Here is a 13517-nt window from a genome sequence, read left to right as displayed (position 1 = left end):
AAAAGTCCGGAAGGCACTGCCATTCGCACCCTTGAGAGACAGTCCATATTCCCCTGTTTGTATGTCCAATTTTGTCACAGGCAATGTTATTTCTTGCTCACCTGGGAACCTGGAAACAGTCTGTAACAAATGACAAACTGCCTGACCTGCCAGCAGGTAATGGGCGCCAGCTGTTCAGTTTCCCAACTCCTTAAACCTGCAGAGTGGGAGGCATTTCTTAGCTCTTGGCCCAAACCTCTTGTGGTAGAACTGCAGGGTAGGAGACCATTGTTGAGCTGTGGCAATTGTGTCATGTTTAGGTGGCGGCGAGGCAGCGAAGTCGTCCAGCCACAAGGTCGCACAGCCCCTCTGGTGATGGAAAACACCTTGTCAGCCTCTCTTGCTGGAGCCTGGAAGTCTTTGAGGAAAGAGCTAGCCAGAGCCGACTGTAGCATGCCTGGTAGTTCTCACAGGAAAAGCTCTCTGAAGATGAAACATGGCAGATGTCTGCCAAGGAGGGGCAACATGTGGTTCATCAATTCCTATGGCATGGAGCCACCTAAACCAGGCAGTGAGAGGAGCCAATGGCACACTCAAACTCGGAAGAGTCCAAAAATCTCTAGAAGAAGTTGCTTAAGAGTGCTTACTTCCAAGAGATGCTGTTAGTCACCCTAGAGCTGTCTAACTCTGCAACAAAGTAGTAATATTGTGTGTTTTCTTGTGAGATTCCCTGAACTGCGAACTGGGCCTCTGCCTAAGCAAATCAAACAGTGGCATGGTCCTGCCAGAATTCAGGGAGCTTGAGACCAATGGCATTTGCAATCTGGAATCGTCTGGAGCATCGGGGCCACCAATTTGGAGCATTGACAAAAATTGACACGTGTAATTACTTCTACCATACACTTTATTTCCCTAGCAAACAAAAGTTGGCATTTTATATATATCAGGGGAAAAAAGTGCCCCTCCCCCAAATGTAATAACATACAACGTAACACGTAACATATATGGTGAGCTTAACCCTTAACAGTCCGGATGAATTCTGTCTAATGAAATTAAGGTGTCCCTAAATGTTTTTAAAATATCATAATTCTCTGCACTTTATCTTCTGCAGTAAACACGGAGACAGAGACAGCAGTAGTGAATGTTACATATTCTACCAAGGAACATGCTAGACAGTAAGTATTCCATTGTACTGCTCAACTTCCAGTGTGTCAGTAGATATAAGAATCTTTAACTGAATTTCTGATTCCTCCAATTACGGAAACAGTGCTTGGAAACTTGAGCTTTATGAACTTCAGAATCAAGTTTATTATCACTAACGTAAGTTATGAAATTTGTTGTTTTATGGTAGCAGTACAGTGCAATACATAAAACTTAATATAAATTACAATAAGAATATATCTTAAAATAAGCTGTTCTGAAACTGGGGTAGTGTTCATGGTGCATTCAAAAATCTGATGGTGTAGGGGACAGAGCAGTTCCTAAAATGTTGAGGGTGCATCCTGAGGCTCCTGTACCCCCTCTCCAATGGTAGAACTTCCTGATATATGGTTATAATTTGCTACATAAGTATCTTTCATCTGAAGGTACAAGAAAAATGTTATTTCTTGGTTTTCCTTTCTGCCTCTCAGAACTTTAAATGCTAGCCCCCTAATTACTATAAAGCACAGATGACCATATCAGGTAGGTCCAAGTGCATTGTTGGAGACAATTATGTTATTATGTTATCCACAAGTTTCTGCAGATGCTGGAAATCCAGAGTAACTCAGCACATCAGGAGCAATACTGGAAAAGAATATAGAATCGATAAAAGGAATAAAGTATAAAGGATAATACAAGGAATAAGATTGCTTCCTTTCCAGCAGTCCTCCTGCTTTTTGTGTCTGTTATGTTACAAGTTGACATTAAAAACTGTAGATCAGTGTTTCCCAACCTTTTTAATGCCATGGATCCCCCTACCATTAACTGAGAGGTCTGCAGGTTGGGAACCCCTGCTGTAGAATGGGCAGAAGAGAGATCATGCTCCCTTCTCACTGTTGCCATCAGGAAGAGGGTACAAGAGCCTCAGGACTCGCACCACCAGGTTTAAGAACCGTTACTACCAGTCACCATCAGACTCCTGGACAAAAGGGGATAACTACACTCCACTTCATTTGCCCTATCATTGAAATGTTTCCCACAAACAGGGATCTCACTTTCAAGGTCTACATCTCATGTTCTCGTTATTTATTGCTATTTATTTATATTTGCATTTGCACAGTTTGTTGTCTTCTACACTCTAATGATCTTTCATTAATCCTGTGGTAGTTACTATTCTATAGATTTGCTGAGCATGCCCACAGGAAAATGAATCCCAGGGTTGTATATGGTGATATAAATGTACTTTGAATTTTTGTACTTTGAACTTCAATGTGCTCAATATTTCCTATAAGAAATTCTATTCAAACCCAAAATCAGTCTGGTAAATTTTCTGCTGATTGTCTTCTAGGCAATTTACTCTTTCTTAAAGAAGACAGCTTAAATCCATTGCAGGGTGCCAGATGTGGCCTCACTTGCAAAGACCTAATTTTATAGACAAGTCTGCAGATGCTGGATTCTGGAGCAACACACAGATATCGAAGAACTCAGTGGATCAGGCACAAAATCTGTTAAAGGAATTGATAGTTGACATTTTGTGTCAAGACCCTTCAATCTGGCTGACTGTCCAATCAGCAGTTGTCTGACGACCAAATTCCTCCAGAATCTTGTGTTAATATCATTTATGCTCTGATCTCATAGCAACTACGTCCAATGTTCAGGTTGCACTCTGCCCACATCTGTAGGAAGAGCAGCTCCCGGCAGACCAGGTCAAGAATCAGGTGGATGAAATGGGAGACTAAAGAGATCCTTGAGAGTTTTAATGAGGTAGTCACACCTTAGGAGTGTAGAATGTAGATAAATGGGTGACACAACCAGAAGAAGGGGAGTAAGCAGACAGTTAAGGATTCCCTGTGGCTGTTCCCTTCCCTTCAGCAATGTAAATATGATCCTTGGTTGCCATTTTATCTACAGTAGCCTTCCAGGTGCTAGAGTGGGTGGCATCTCACAACTGGGACAAGACATTCTGAGAGGGGAAGGTTGTGGTCCATGTAGGCTCTGATGACAGAGGCAGGAGCAAGGATGAGGTCCTGCCATGGGATTCAATGCTGTTATCACTCTGTGTCAAAGAAATGTGGCTAAGAAGATGGTGCAGGAGGGAAGACTTCAGATTTATGGAACATTAGGCTCTGTTCGAAGGGCATGTGGGACCTCTAAAAACAAGATTATTTCATCTGAACTGGAGGGGGACCGATATCCTCACCTGGGGATTTGCTAGTGTTGCTCGGGTGGGTTTAATTGAAATGGCAAGAGGTGGCTGATAGTGGATGAACATCTTTGGATTCGTGACCACAACTAATGTTTTGGGGTAGTTATGAGTAAGGATAAATTGGGTCTTGCAGGAAAATACTAAATTGAGTAAGGGGAGGGCAGATTACAACAAGATACGACCAGAACTGAGGGATGTTAACTGAAAGAAGCTGCTGTTAGACACGTCCATGTCTGACATGTGGGGATTGCTTTAAGATCAGCTGATCAGTGTTCAAGATCAGCATATCTGGTCAGAAGTATGAACAAGAATGGAACAGGAACCTTGATGACTCAGGAAGTCCCAATTTTAGTCAGGAAGGAAAAGGAAGCAAACGTATGGTTTAGGAAGTTAAAATCAGACTGTGGCCTTGTGGAATATAAAAATAGCAGGAAGCATTGAATCAGGCAATTAAGGAGTCCAAAAGGGGCCATGAAAATCCCAAGCCATTTAGAAAAAGAGGCTAACCAAGGAAAGGGTAGATCCACTCAAAGATAAAGGAGGAATGTCGTTCTTAGAGGGGCTGAGGTACTAAATGAGTACATTGTGTCAATATTTACTGAGGAAAAGGATTTGGAGAATGGTGAAAACAGTGGAACAGAACAGTACTAAATGAGTGTTTACCATGGAGAAGTAATTGGAGGATAGTAGAGACAGTGGGGTTTGCTAATGTGTTGAGACATGGCGAGATTAAGAAGGGGATAGTGCTGGGTCTTCTGAAAAGCATTAAGACCATAAGACATAGGAGCAGAATTAGGCCATTTGGCCCATAGAGTCTGCTCTGCCATTCAATCATGGTCGATCCTTTTTTTCCCCTCTTCAACCCCATTCCACGGCCTTCTCCCTGTTATTTTTGATGCCATACCCAATCAAGAACCTAGCAAGCTCTGCTTTAAATACATCCAGTGACCTAGCCTCCTCAGTGGCTTGTGGTAACAAATTCCACAAATTCACTACCCTCCAGCTAAAGAAATTTCTCAGTGTCTCTGTTTTAAATGGACAGCCTTCTATCCTGAGGCCATGCCCTCCTGTCTTAAACTCCTCCACTGTGGAAAGCATCCTTTCTGCGTCTGATCTGACTGGACGTTTCAATGAGATCCCCTCACATTCTAAATCTCAGCAAGTACAGACACAGAGCCTTCAAACATGAAACTCCTCTGAACCCTCTCCAATGTCAACACATCTGTTCTTAGATAAGGAATCCAAAACTGTTCTGAATACTCAAGGTGTGGCCTCACCATTGCCTTATAAAGCCTCAGCATTACATCCCTCCCTGCTCTTGAAATGAATGCTGACATTGCATTTGCCTTCTTTTCTACCGACTCAACCTGCAAGTTGAGCTTTAGGGTGTTCTGCACAAGGCATCCCAAGTCCCTTTGCATCTCAGATTTTTGGATTTTCTCTCTATTTAGAAAATACCCTGCACGTTTATTTCTACTACCAAGGTGCCATGACCATGCATTTTCCAATATTGTATTTCATTTGCCACTTGCCCATTCTCCTAATCTAAGTCCTTCTGCAGCTTACCTGTTTCCTGCACACTACCTGCCATATAACCATATAACAATCACAGCACGGAAACAGGCCATCTTGGCCCTCCTAGTCCATGCCGAACCCTTAATCTCACCTAGTCCCACCTACCTGCACTCAGCCCATAACCCTCCACTCCTTTCCTGTCCATATACCTATCCAATTTTACCTTAAATGACACAACTGAACTGGCCTCTACTACTTCTACAGGAAGCTCATTCCACACAGCTATCTTTCTTTGAGTAAAGAAATACCCCCTCGTGTTTCCCTTAAACTTCTGCCCCCTAACTCTCAAATCATGTCCTCTAGTTTGAATCTCCCCTACTCTCAATGGAAACAGCCTGTTCACGTCAACTCTATCTATCCCTCTCAAAATTTTAAATACCTCGATCAAATCCCCCCTCAACCTTCTACGCTCCAATGAATAGAGACCTGCCCTTCCACCAATCTTCGTATCATCTGCAAACTTGGCAACAAAGCTATCTGTTACATCATCTAATTCATTGATATACAGCATAAAAAAAAGTGGTCCCAATACCAACCCCTGCAAAGCACCATTAGTCATTGGCAGCCAATGCATCCTACCAATCTGCTGATGCTCTAACCATGCCAGTAACTTTCCAGTAATACCATGGGCCCTTAACTTGGTAAGCAGCCCCATGTGTGGCGCTTTGTCAAAGTCCTTCTGAAAGTCCAAATATACAACATCATCTGCATCCCCTTGATCTATCCTACTTGTAATCTCCTCAAAGAATTCCAACAGCTTCATCGGGCAAGATTCTCCATTAAGGAAACCACGTTGACTTTGTACTATATTGTCCTGTGATACCAAGTACTCCATCACCTCATCCTTAACAAGTGACTGTTAACATCTTCCCAAACAGTGTGGTCAGGCTAACAGGTCTATAATTTCCTTTCTGCTGCCTCCCTCCTTCCTTAAAGGGTGAAGTTACATTTGCAATTTTCAAGTCCTCTGGCACCAAGCCAGAGTCCAATGATTCTTGAAAGACAATTACTAATGCCACCACAATATCTAGCACTACCTCTTTGAGAACCCTAGGGTGCAGTTCATCTAGTCTGGATTAGTTATGTACCCTTGCATCTCTCAGCTTTTTGAGCACCTTCTCCCTTGTAATAATAACTGCAGTCACTTATCTTCTGTCACCCTTCAACATCTGGCACACTGCTACTGTCTTCCACAATGAAGACTGATGCAAAATGCTCATTTAGTTCATCATTAATGTGCCTATCTAAGTCTCCTAAATATCCCTAATGTATCTGCCTCTACCATCTCTCCTGGCAATAAGTTCCATGCTCTTACCACTCTTAAAGAAAGAGAAACTACCTCTGACATTCCCTTGTACTTTCCCACTATCCTTAAAATTATGACCTCTTGCAGGCCTGGGAGAAAGCCACTGTGGTCCACTTCATCTGTGCCTCCTACATGTAAAGAGTATTAGTGCCTTTGTGATATGGTTTTGATGAATTAACACTATCCTGAATCAGTGATCAGCTTCTGATAATTTCTGCAATACACACTGAGCTGAGTGTTGCACAAGATTTCTAGCATCTACAGAATGTGTAATGTTTATAATATTTTGTTTTCCAGAATTTGTTTAGAATTTCAGAGTTTGTCTTGAGTTTTTATATTATTAAACAAAAACAGGGAATTGCTAGAAATAATCTATAGGGCAGGCAGCATCTGTGGAAGGTAAATGAATCTATTTCAATCTTATACCTGTCTCCAAAGTAACTTGATTAGCTGAGTACTACCAGCATTTATTGCGGTATTTTAGCATATGTAGTGTTTTACTATTTTTCTTTATTATTAAAACCTTAATTTTTATCTAATGCTTCAACTTAATCATCTATAAATAACTACTTTGAATAGGGCAATTGAAAAACTTAATGGCTACGTGCTGGAGGATCATTCGCTGAAAGTAACCTACATTCCCGATGAGATGGCTGGTCAACAAAGTTCACAGCAGGCGCCTTCACAATCTCGGCGTGGTTTTGGACAACGCGGTCCACCCCGGCAAGTGTCTCCCAGTGGGATGGCTAGGCCAAAACAACAACAATCTGATGTTCCTTTGCGAATTGTAGTTCCAACCCAGTTTGTTGGTGCCATTATTGGGAAGGAAGGAGCCACAATCCGAAATATCACAAAACAAACGCAGTCAAAGTAAGGATTCCACTTGCAGCGATTGTTAACAACTCGTCATTTTGTTGTTTGTTGAAGTAGGTTTTTGTATCCATTTTGAGTTTGGTTTGGTGGTGGGGGTGAAGAATGTGCTAGATGAGAAGATCTTTAAATCCTAACTGGTCTGGATGGATATAAATGTTGACTCAAATATGTGGGGATTGAAAAGGATGACAAGATATTTTTTAAAACGGCTTTTATGTGGATACAATTAAAATGCTTTTTGGGATACTGACGCAGCAGGTGCCGAGGTTGAACTTGAGGTTAGATAAGTCATCTTGATGGGAACACAAATGCAACAAAATATTGTGAGGATAAACAATCTCTTAATGCATAATCAAAATTGATCTGATTTAGTTGAAGTGCCGAGTATTTTTTTATTTGGAGTTGTAACAAATCTAAGCAACGATATGGAAATGTCCTATCACAGTTTATCCAGTTAATTATCTACATATCAGTGATACAGCTTGTCATGATGAAATTGTCCTGGAACTAGGGTTAGGAATAAATTTCTATTTTTTTTCTTGCATCTCCATGATTCTTTTAATTTTCTTATGGACACAGCTTCTAAGGCAAGGGTTCCAAACCAGGGGCCCATGAACCCCTTGCATATTGGTAAAAAAGGTTGGGAGCCCCAGTTCTAAGGTATCAGCAGTACCACTGGTGGCTGACATGTAGAGTAGTGATTCACTAGAAGCGCAGCTTTGGCCAAAACTAAATGATGTACAGTCGGCCTTCTTTATCTGTGAGGGATTAGTTCTGGGACCTCCCGCGGATACAAAAAAAAGCGGATGCTCAAGTCCCCCATATAAAATGGTATATTTGCATATAACTTCTGCACATCCTCCCATATACTTTAAATTATCTCTAGATTACTTATAATACCTAATACGATGTAAATGCTATGTAACTAGTTATACTGTAATGTTTAGGGAATATTTGCAAGAAAAAAAACTACATGTTCCTCTCACTCACAGCACAAGCAGCAAATGAACGAGACACGGCAAACAATGATCAAACAACAAGTAAAACTTTTAATCATCTCTAGATTACAGCAGCGAAAGAACAAGACGCTGACTCTCCCATGATCTTTACGTTCTTGAGGCTGTAGCACTTTACATAGTAAGCCATCCCTTGCTAGCCTTAAGCCTTTCTTTCGCCCTCATCAACCCCGTCACAGTAGTGCTTATAGAGACGATGAGCTTTTTCACTTATAATTTGGCCATCGACAGGGATATGCTTCTGTGACATGTCCTCTAGCTACACACTTAATGCTTTCTCAGTCTTCGTAAGCACTTTATTATGAACCAGAGAGACCATTTTTGCTGTTGTAGAGGCAGCACTAACACTTCCAAGAATTTCAGCTCCTTTCTGCTTTATTGTGTGAATGCTCGATTTGTTCTTACTGACCTTATGGCCCACTTCAGAAAGCGACGAGCCTCTTTTCAAAAGATCTAATATTTCTACTTTCTTGGCAAGAGATAGCACTTTATGCTCCCTCTTAGCCTTTGAGGAATTGCTTTGACCACCTAATTGCTTTTTAGGAGCCATTTTTTCATTGGAACAAAGTAGTGAATGAATGAGATACGAGACGAACAATGCTCGAGCAACGAGTGCAGGAAGAGCACTTCCGGGTTTTCTCGATTCACAGTTTGTTGAATTCGTACATGCAGAACTCAAGAATAAAGTGGGCCGACTGTATTAAAGAAAAATGTTCTTGCAGCAGCTCCTTTCCTCATGACCTTGAGATTTAGAGATGCGCTCAATATCAATTAAAAGATTAAAATGACATGTACTTTTGGGTCCCAGAATGTTGCAAATTACATCAGAATCACAATCATCTAATGTTGTAACAATCATCAAGTCCCATCAACTCTGTAAGGTACACATATACTTTGAACCTTGGTGCTCAGAATACTTGAATTGGGCATTGCAAATAACCTGGCTGTCTAGTACAAATACAATATTTATACTATCAAACAATTTGAACTGAGTTGATAGTATTTTTTTATTCTTGAGCACAAATCATAAACTTTGATGTGGAGCAATATTGACTACATTAAAACCAGTACTCTTGGTAAGGTGGTCCAGGAGGTTCATTTTCTCACCAGTCTGAGCAGATTTGAGTCCTGGGATTGGACCACACAGAAGCAGGACCTTTGACCCTCTGCATTGATGCCACCATCATGCCTTGTCTAATCCCACTTGCCTACATTAATTCTATTCATCTGATGTTTCTGTTCACTCTTGTGAGCTCACTGGCTTGTTCCACAGAAAGACAGCACACCCAACTACAGTATTTCTTCAGTTGTGGGATGCTAGACTAAGATTGGTGATCAGTAGCATTAGTGGAAAAGACTTAAATTATTGTACAAAATTTTAAGTGCAATGTCACTGATAATTTAGCTTGGATTAATTCTGATTTGAATGTAAATGCGACAATAACCATGGCTTAATGTGATGGTTTATGGTTTTGTTTGAGATGTGCTTTTCTATCTGTGTTTTTCTCATTGGTGTGTTCGTTAGTCTCTCCTGTTGCATCTTTACAAATTTGGTGCTTTCATGACATATTGTTTTTATCTGTATTGCAGTTGCTTGCCTACACTCTTGTTTAGAGGGTCAGTGGAGGCGGAAAGGAAAGATTCATGACAATTTGAGTTGGCCAGGGAGGGGGGAGTGAATTTGGCCAGGGAGGTTGCCTCTGGCTGGGTGGACTGATTTATGAATTCATCTTGATTAAGCAAGAGCCTCCATTTTGCTGTGGTGCTTGAGATGGGTGAGACAGGGGCTGGTTTGCTTTCCAGATCTGTTCATACTTGATGGGGTAAACAGATGTTGGCTGCAGCATGGGAATTTTTCATTTGCTCAAAACTATATACTGTGGATTTTCCTTTACCTTTCCATCTGGCCTAGTATTAGATGGCAGCTGGCTTAGCTTTCAATTAACGATAAGAAAATCCCATGGCTACCTTTTATGTATTTTACAGTATTTGAAACCTAGGATATTTGTCTTGGAAATTTTATTTTCTGGTGTGCAAATTGTGGTCACAAATAACTTGTTCTGTCTGTGACCAGTTAAAGCTTGTTGCAATGTCTTGTTGAACAGTTAAAAATTATATTGAATCAAAGCACCTTGGGCATCTCTCTGTCAAACAGTGGTGCTGATTTTCTGTGCTGAAATGTGGTGAACTAGAAAAGGTCAGTGTGGAGATTATGTCAATTCTACTGTTTATAGGTTTGTGCTGAACTCATTGACGACTCCAGGCCCAAAGGGATGGGTTTGGGTTATTGGGCATATGAACTATTACGGTGAATAAACAATGAAGAGCTGTTGGACAGGCTGGGGTAGCTGTGAACATCTTCCAGCAGAAAGGATGGAAGGGTTGGAGCAATAGGAGAGAGTGCAGTACTAAATTTTTGATTCAATGTTTTTCACTGTGTCCAGAATTGGATTTATTTCTATCCTGTAGTAGTAGCTAGAGTCTGCTGATACATGAATGCTGTGTTTCTATATGTAGGATTGACATCCATCGCAAAGACAACGCAGGTGCTGCTGAGAAACCAATAAGTATTCACTCAACACCCGAGGGGTGTTCTGCTGCTTGCAAGATGATCATGGAAATCATGCAGAAAGAAGCTCAGGATACCAAATTGTACGTGTAAGAAGTAAAATCTTTTGTATTTCCATCCCTGTGTGAACAGTTTAATTTGCACCTGCATCATAGCCAGATTTTCATTTTTAAATTGATGGATTATGACCCATTAGCCTTGTGTAATAAACAGTTTGAATTCAGTATTTGTTCATGGGCAGCATAGAATACTAATACTACTCACATTAAGATATAGGAGTAAAATTAGGCCATTCAGTCCAATGCTCCACCATTCCATCGTAGCTGATTTATTATCCCTCTCAACCCCATTCTCATGCCTTTTCCTCATAACCTTTGTCACCCTGACTAATCCAGAACCTATCAACCTCCACTTCAAATATATTTAATGACTTGACCTCAACAACCGTCTGTGGCAATGAATTACACAAATTCACCACCCTCTGGTTAAGAAATTCCCACTAATCTCTGTTCTAAATGGACATTCTGCTATCTTGAAGCTGTGTCCAAGACTCCCTCAGTATAAGACTCCTCTGGTAGGCCTTTCAGTGTTCGGTAAGTTACAATGTGATCTTACTTCAGTCAGAAGTACTTTACCCCCAACTTGACAATTGACAATCGACAGTCAGGTTTATTACCACTGGCATGTGATATGAAAATTGTGTACTTAGCAGCTGGAGTTCAATGCAATACATAATCTAGCAGAGGAAAAATAAATAAAATAATAATCTTTCATGCATCTGCAATTGTTGATCTTGAGGCCAAATTGTAGTGCCCTATGCATTACTGAACGTAAGCGTAGGTTGGAGAATTTCCCAGTTAGGGTGATCCCTATGCATTCTTTCCTGTGGCACAAGAGACTCTGTAGATGCTGGAGATTGTCATCAGTCCTGATAAAGAAACTTGGCCTAAAATGTCATCTGTTCATTTCCTTCCATGGATGCTGCCAGACCTGATGTGTTCCTCCATCTGCTTGTGTTTGTGTGTGGTACTACTTACTGAGTTGGCTTAGGATGCCACAAAGGCAGCCATAATAGCGAATGTTTTAGATTGTTGAAGAGATAATGGATGCATTGATCATGATCTTTCAAGAATCACTTGATTTTTTATTTTTTTTAATAATGGCAAATAATTTTGTTTATATAAATTTTTTACATCATTATCAACTCTAACACCTAAATATTTCATCCCATTTATTGACCATCGAAATTGAGCTGCTAATCGACATTGATTATAATTTCCTTTGGTCAGGGGTAAAATTTCACTTTTATACCAATTTACTTTATACTCTGATACTTTCCCATATTCTTCCCATCTAAAAGATAATCTTTGCAAAGATTGCAATGGGTTTGTTAAATAAATCAAAACATCATCAACAAATAAATTAATCTTTTATTCTTCTTGATTAACTCTAAAGCCCCCAATGTCTGAATCTGTTCTAATTAATTCAGCTAATGGTTCTATTGCCAATACAAATAAAGCAGGTGATAATGGGCAGCCTTGTCTAGTTGACCTCGTTAAGCAAAATGGTGTTGAAATCTGACCATTTGTAACTACTTTAGCTTGAGGATTAGTATTTAAGGTTTTAATCCATTGTATAAAAGATTTTCCTAACTCATATTTTTCCAATACCTTAAATAAAAAATCCCATTCCAATTTATCAAATGCTTTTTCTGCATCCAAAGCAACTGCCACACTCATTTCCTCTTTTTTGTGCCAAATGAATTATACTAAGTAACCGGGTTATATTATCTATTGATTGTTTTTAATAAAACCTGTTTGATCCATATGTATTAATTTTGGTAAATATTTAGATATTAGATAAAATTTTTGCTATTTTATAATCTGTATTCAACAAAGAAATAGGCCTATATGATGTTGGTTTTAAAGGATCTCTATCTTTACTGGGACAGTAAAGATATCTCTATCTTGTCCCTTCAAATTACTGGAGTACAACTCCCACATAGTCCAGTATTTTTATTAGGAGACATTGAAGGGACAATACCGAAACTTAAATTGAATAAGTATCAGAAAAAAATTATAAAAATTGCATTGGCAGTAGCCAAAAAAGTTATCGCAGTTACTTGGAAATCTGATTTATATTTAACTATGGATCGTTGGAATAATGAAATACATAGTTGTATTCCACTTGAAAAAATTACATACAATCTAAGAAATATGATATATTTTTGAAAATTTGGCTCCCATACCTACAAAAGATAGGATTAAATACATGGGTCCTTTGAAGATAAAATTATAAAGTAATTGGGGAAAGTAAAAATAAATATTAAAATTATTTTGAACTCCATGGAGCATGTGGGATCCTCCGATATCAAAGCAATCTTTCTTTTTTTTTCTTTCTTTAGATAAGAGTTAGGGAGGGAGGGTTAATATTATTTTTCTCACTATTTATCATCACATTTATTCTTTGTAATTTTCTAAAAATTAATAAATAAATATTTTAAAAAAGAATCACTTGATTCTGTCATGGTCCTGGAAGACAGCAAAATTACAAATGTCACTTCACTTTTTAAAAAGGGAGGAAGACAAAGAGAGGAATTTATAGGCCAGTTACCCTAACCTCAGTGGTTGGGAAAGTGTTGGAGTCCATTATTAAGGATGAGGTTTCAGGGTACTTGGTGACTAATAATAAAATAAGTCAAAATCAGCATGGTTTCTGTGAAGGAAAATCTTGCCTGACAAATATGTCAGGCTGCTTAACAAGATAAAATCCTGTGGCATTACAGGAAATATACAGGCAAGGATCTAGGAATTGCTGACAGGCAGCAGGCAGCTAGTGGGGATAAAGGGGACC

General features: G+C 39.7%; 1 protein-coding gene across 1 annotated transcript in view; it reads left to right on the top strand.

The window, feature by feature from the left end:
• The window catches only part of LOC132378218 (insulin-like growth factor 2 mRNA-binding protein 3-B), a 180902-nt gene that overhangs the window by 118007 nt on the left and 49378 nt on the right, over nucleotides 1–13517 (top strand). Inside the window, exons 5-7 of the mRNA XM_059944929.1 lie at nucleotides 1091–1154; nucleotides 6786–7076; nucleotides 10613–10747. Coding sequence (XP_059800912.1) covers nucleotides 1091–1154; nucleotides 6786–7076; nucleotides 10613–10747 — 490 coding nt within the window. The remainder of the gene's footprint in view (nucleotides 1–1090; nucleotides 1155–6785; nucleotides 7077–10612; nucleotides 10748–13517) is intronic.

The sequence above is a fragment of the Hypanus sabinus genome, chromosome 20, assembly GCF_030144855.1.
Source record: "Hypanus sabinus isolate sHypSab1 chromosome 20, sHypSab1.hap1, whole genome shotgun sequence".
In the NCBI taxonomy this organism is placed as follows: Eukaryota; Metazoa; Chordata; class Chondrichthyes; order Myliobatiformes; family Dasyatidae; genus Hypanus; species Hypanus sabinus.
This window is presented reverse-complemented; position numbering and strand designations above follow the sequence as displayed.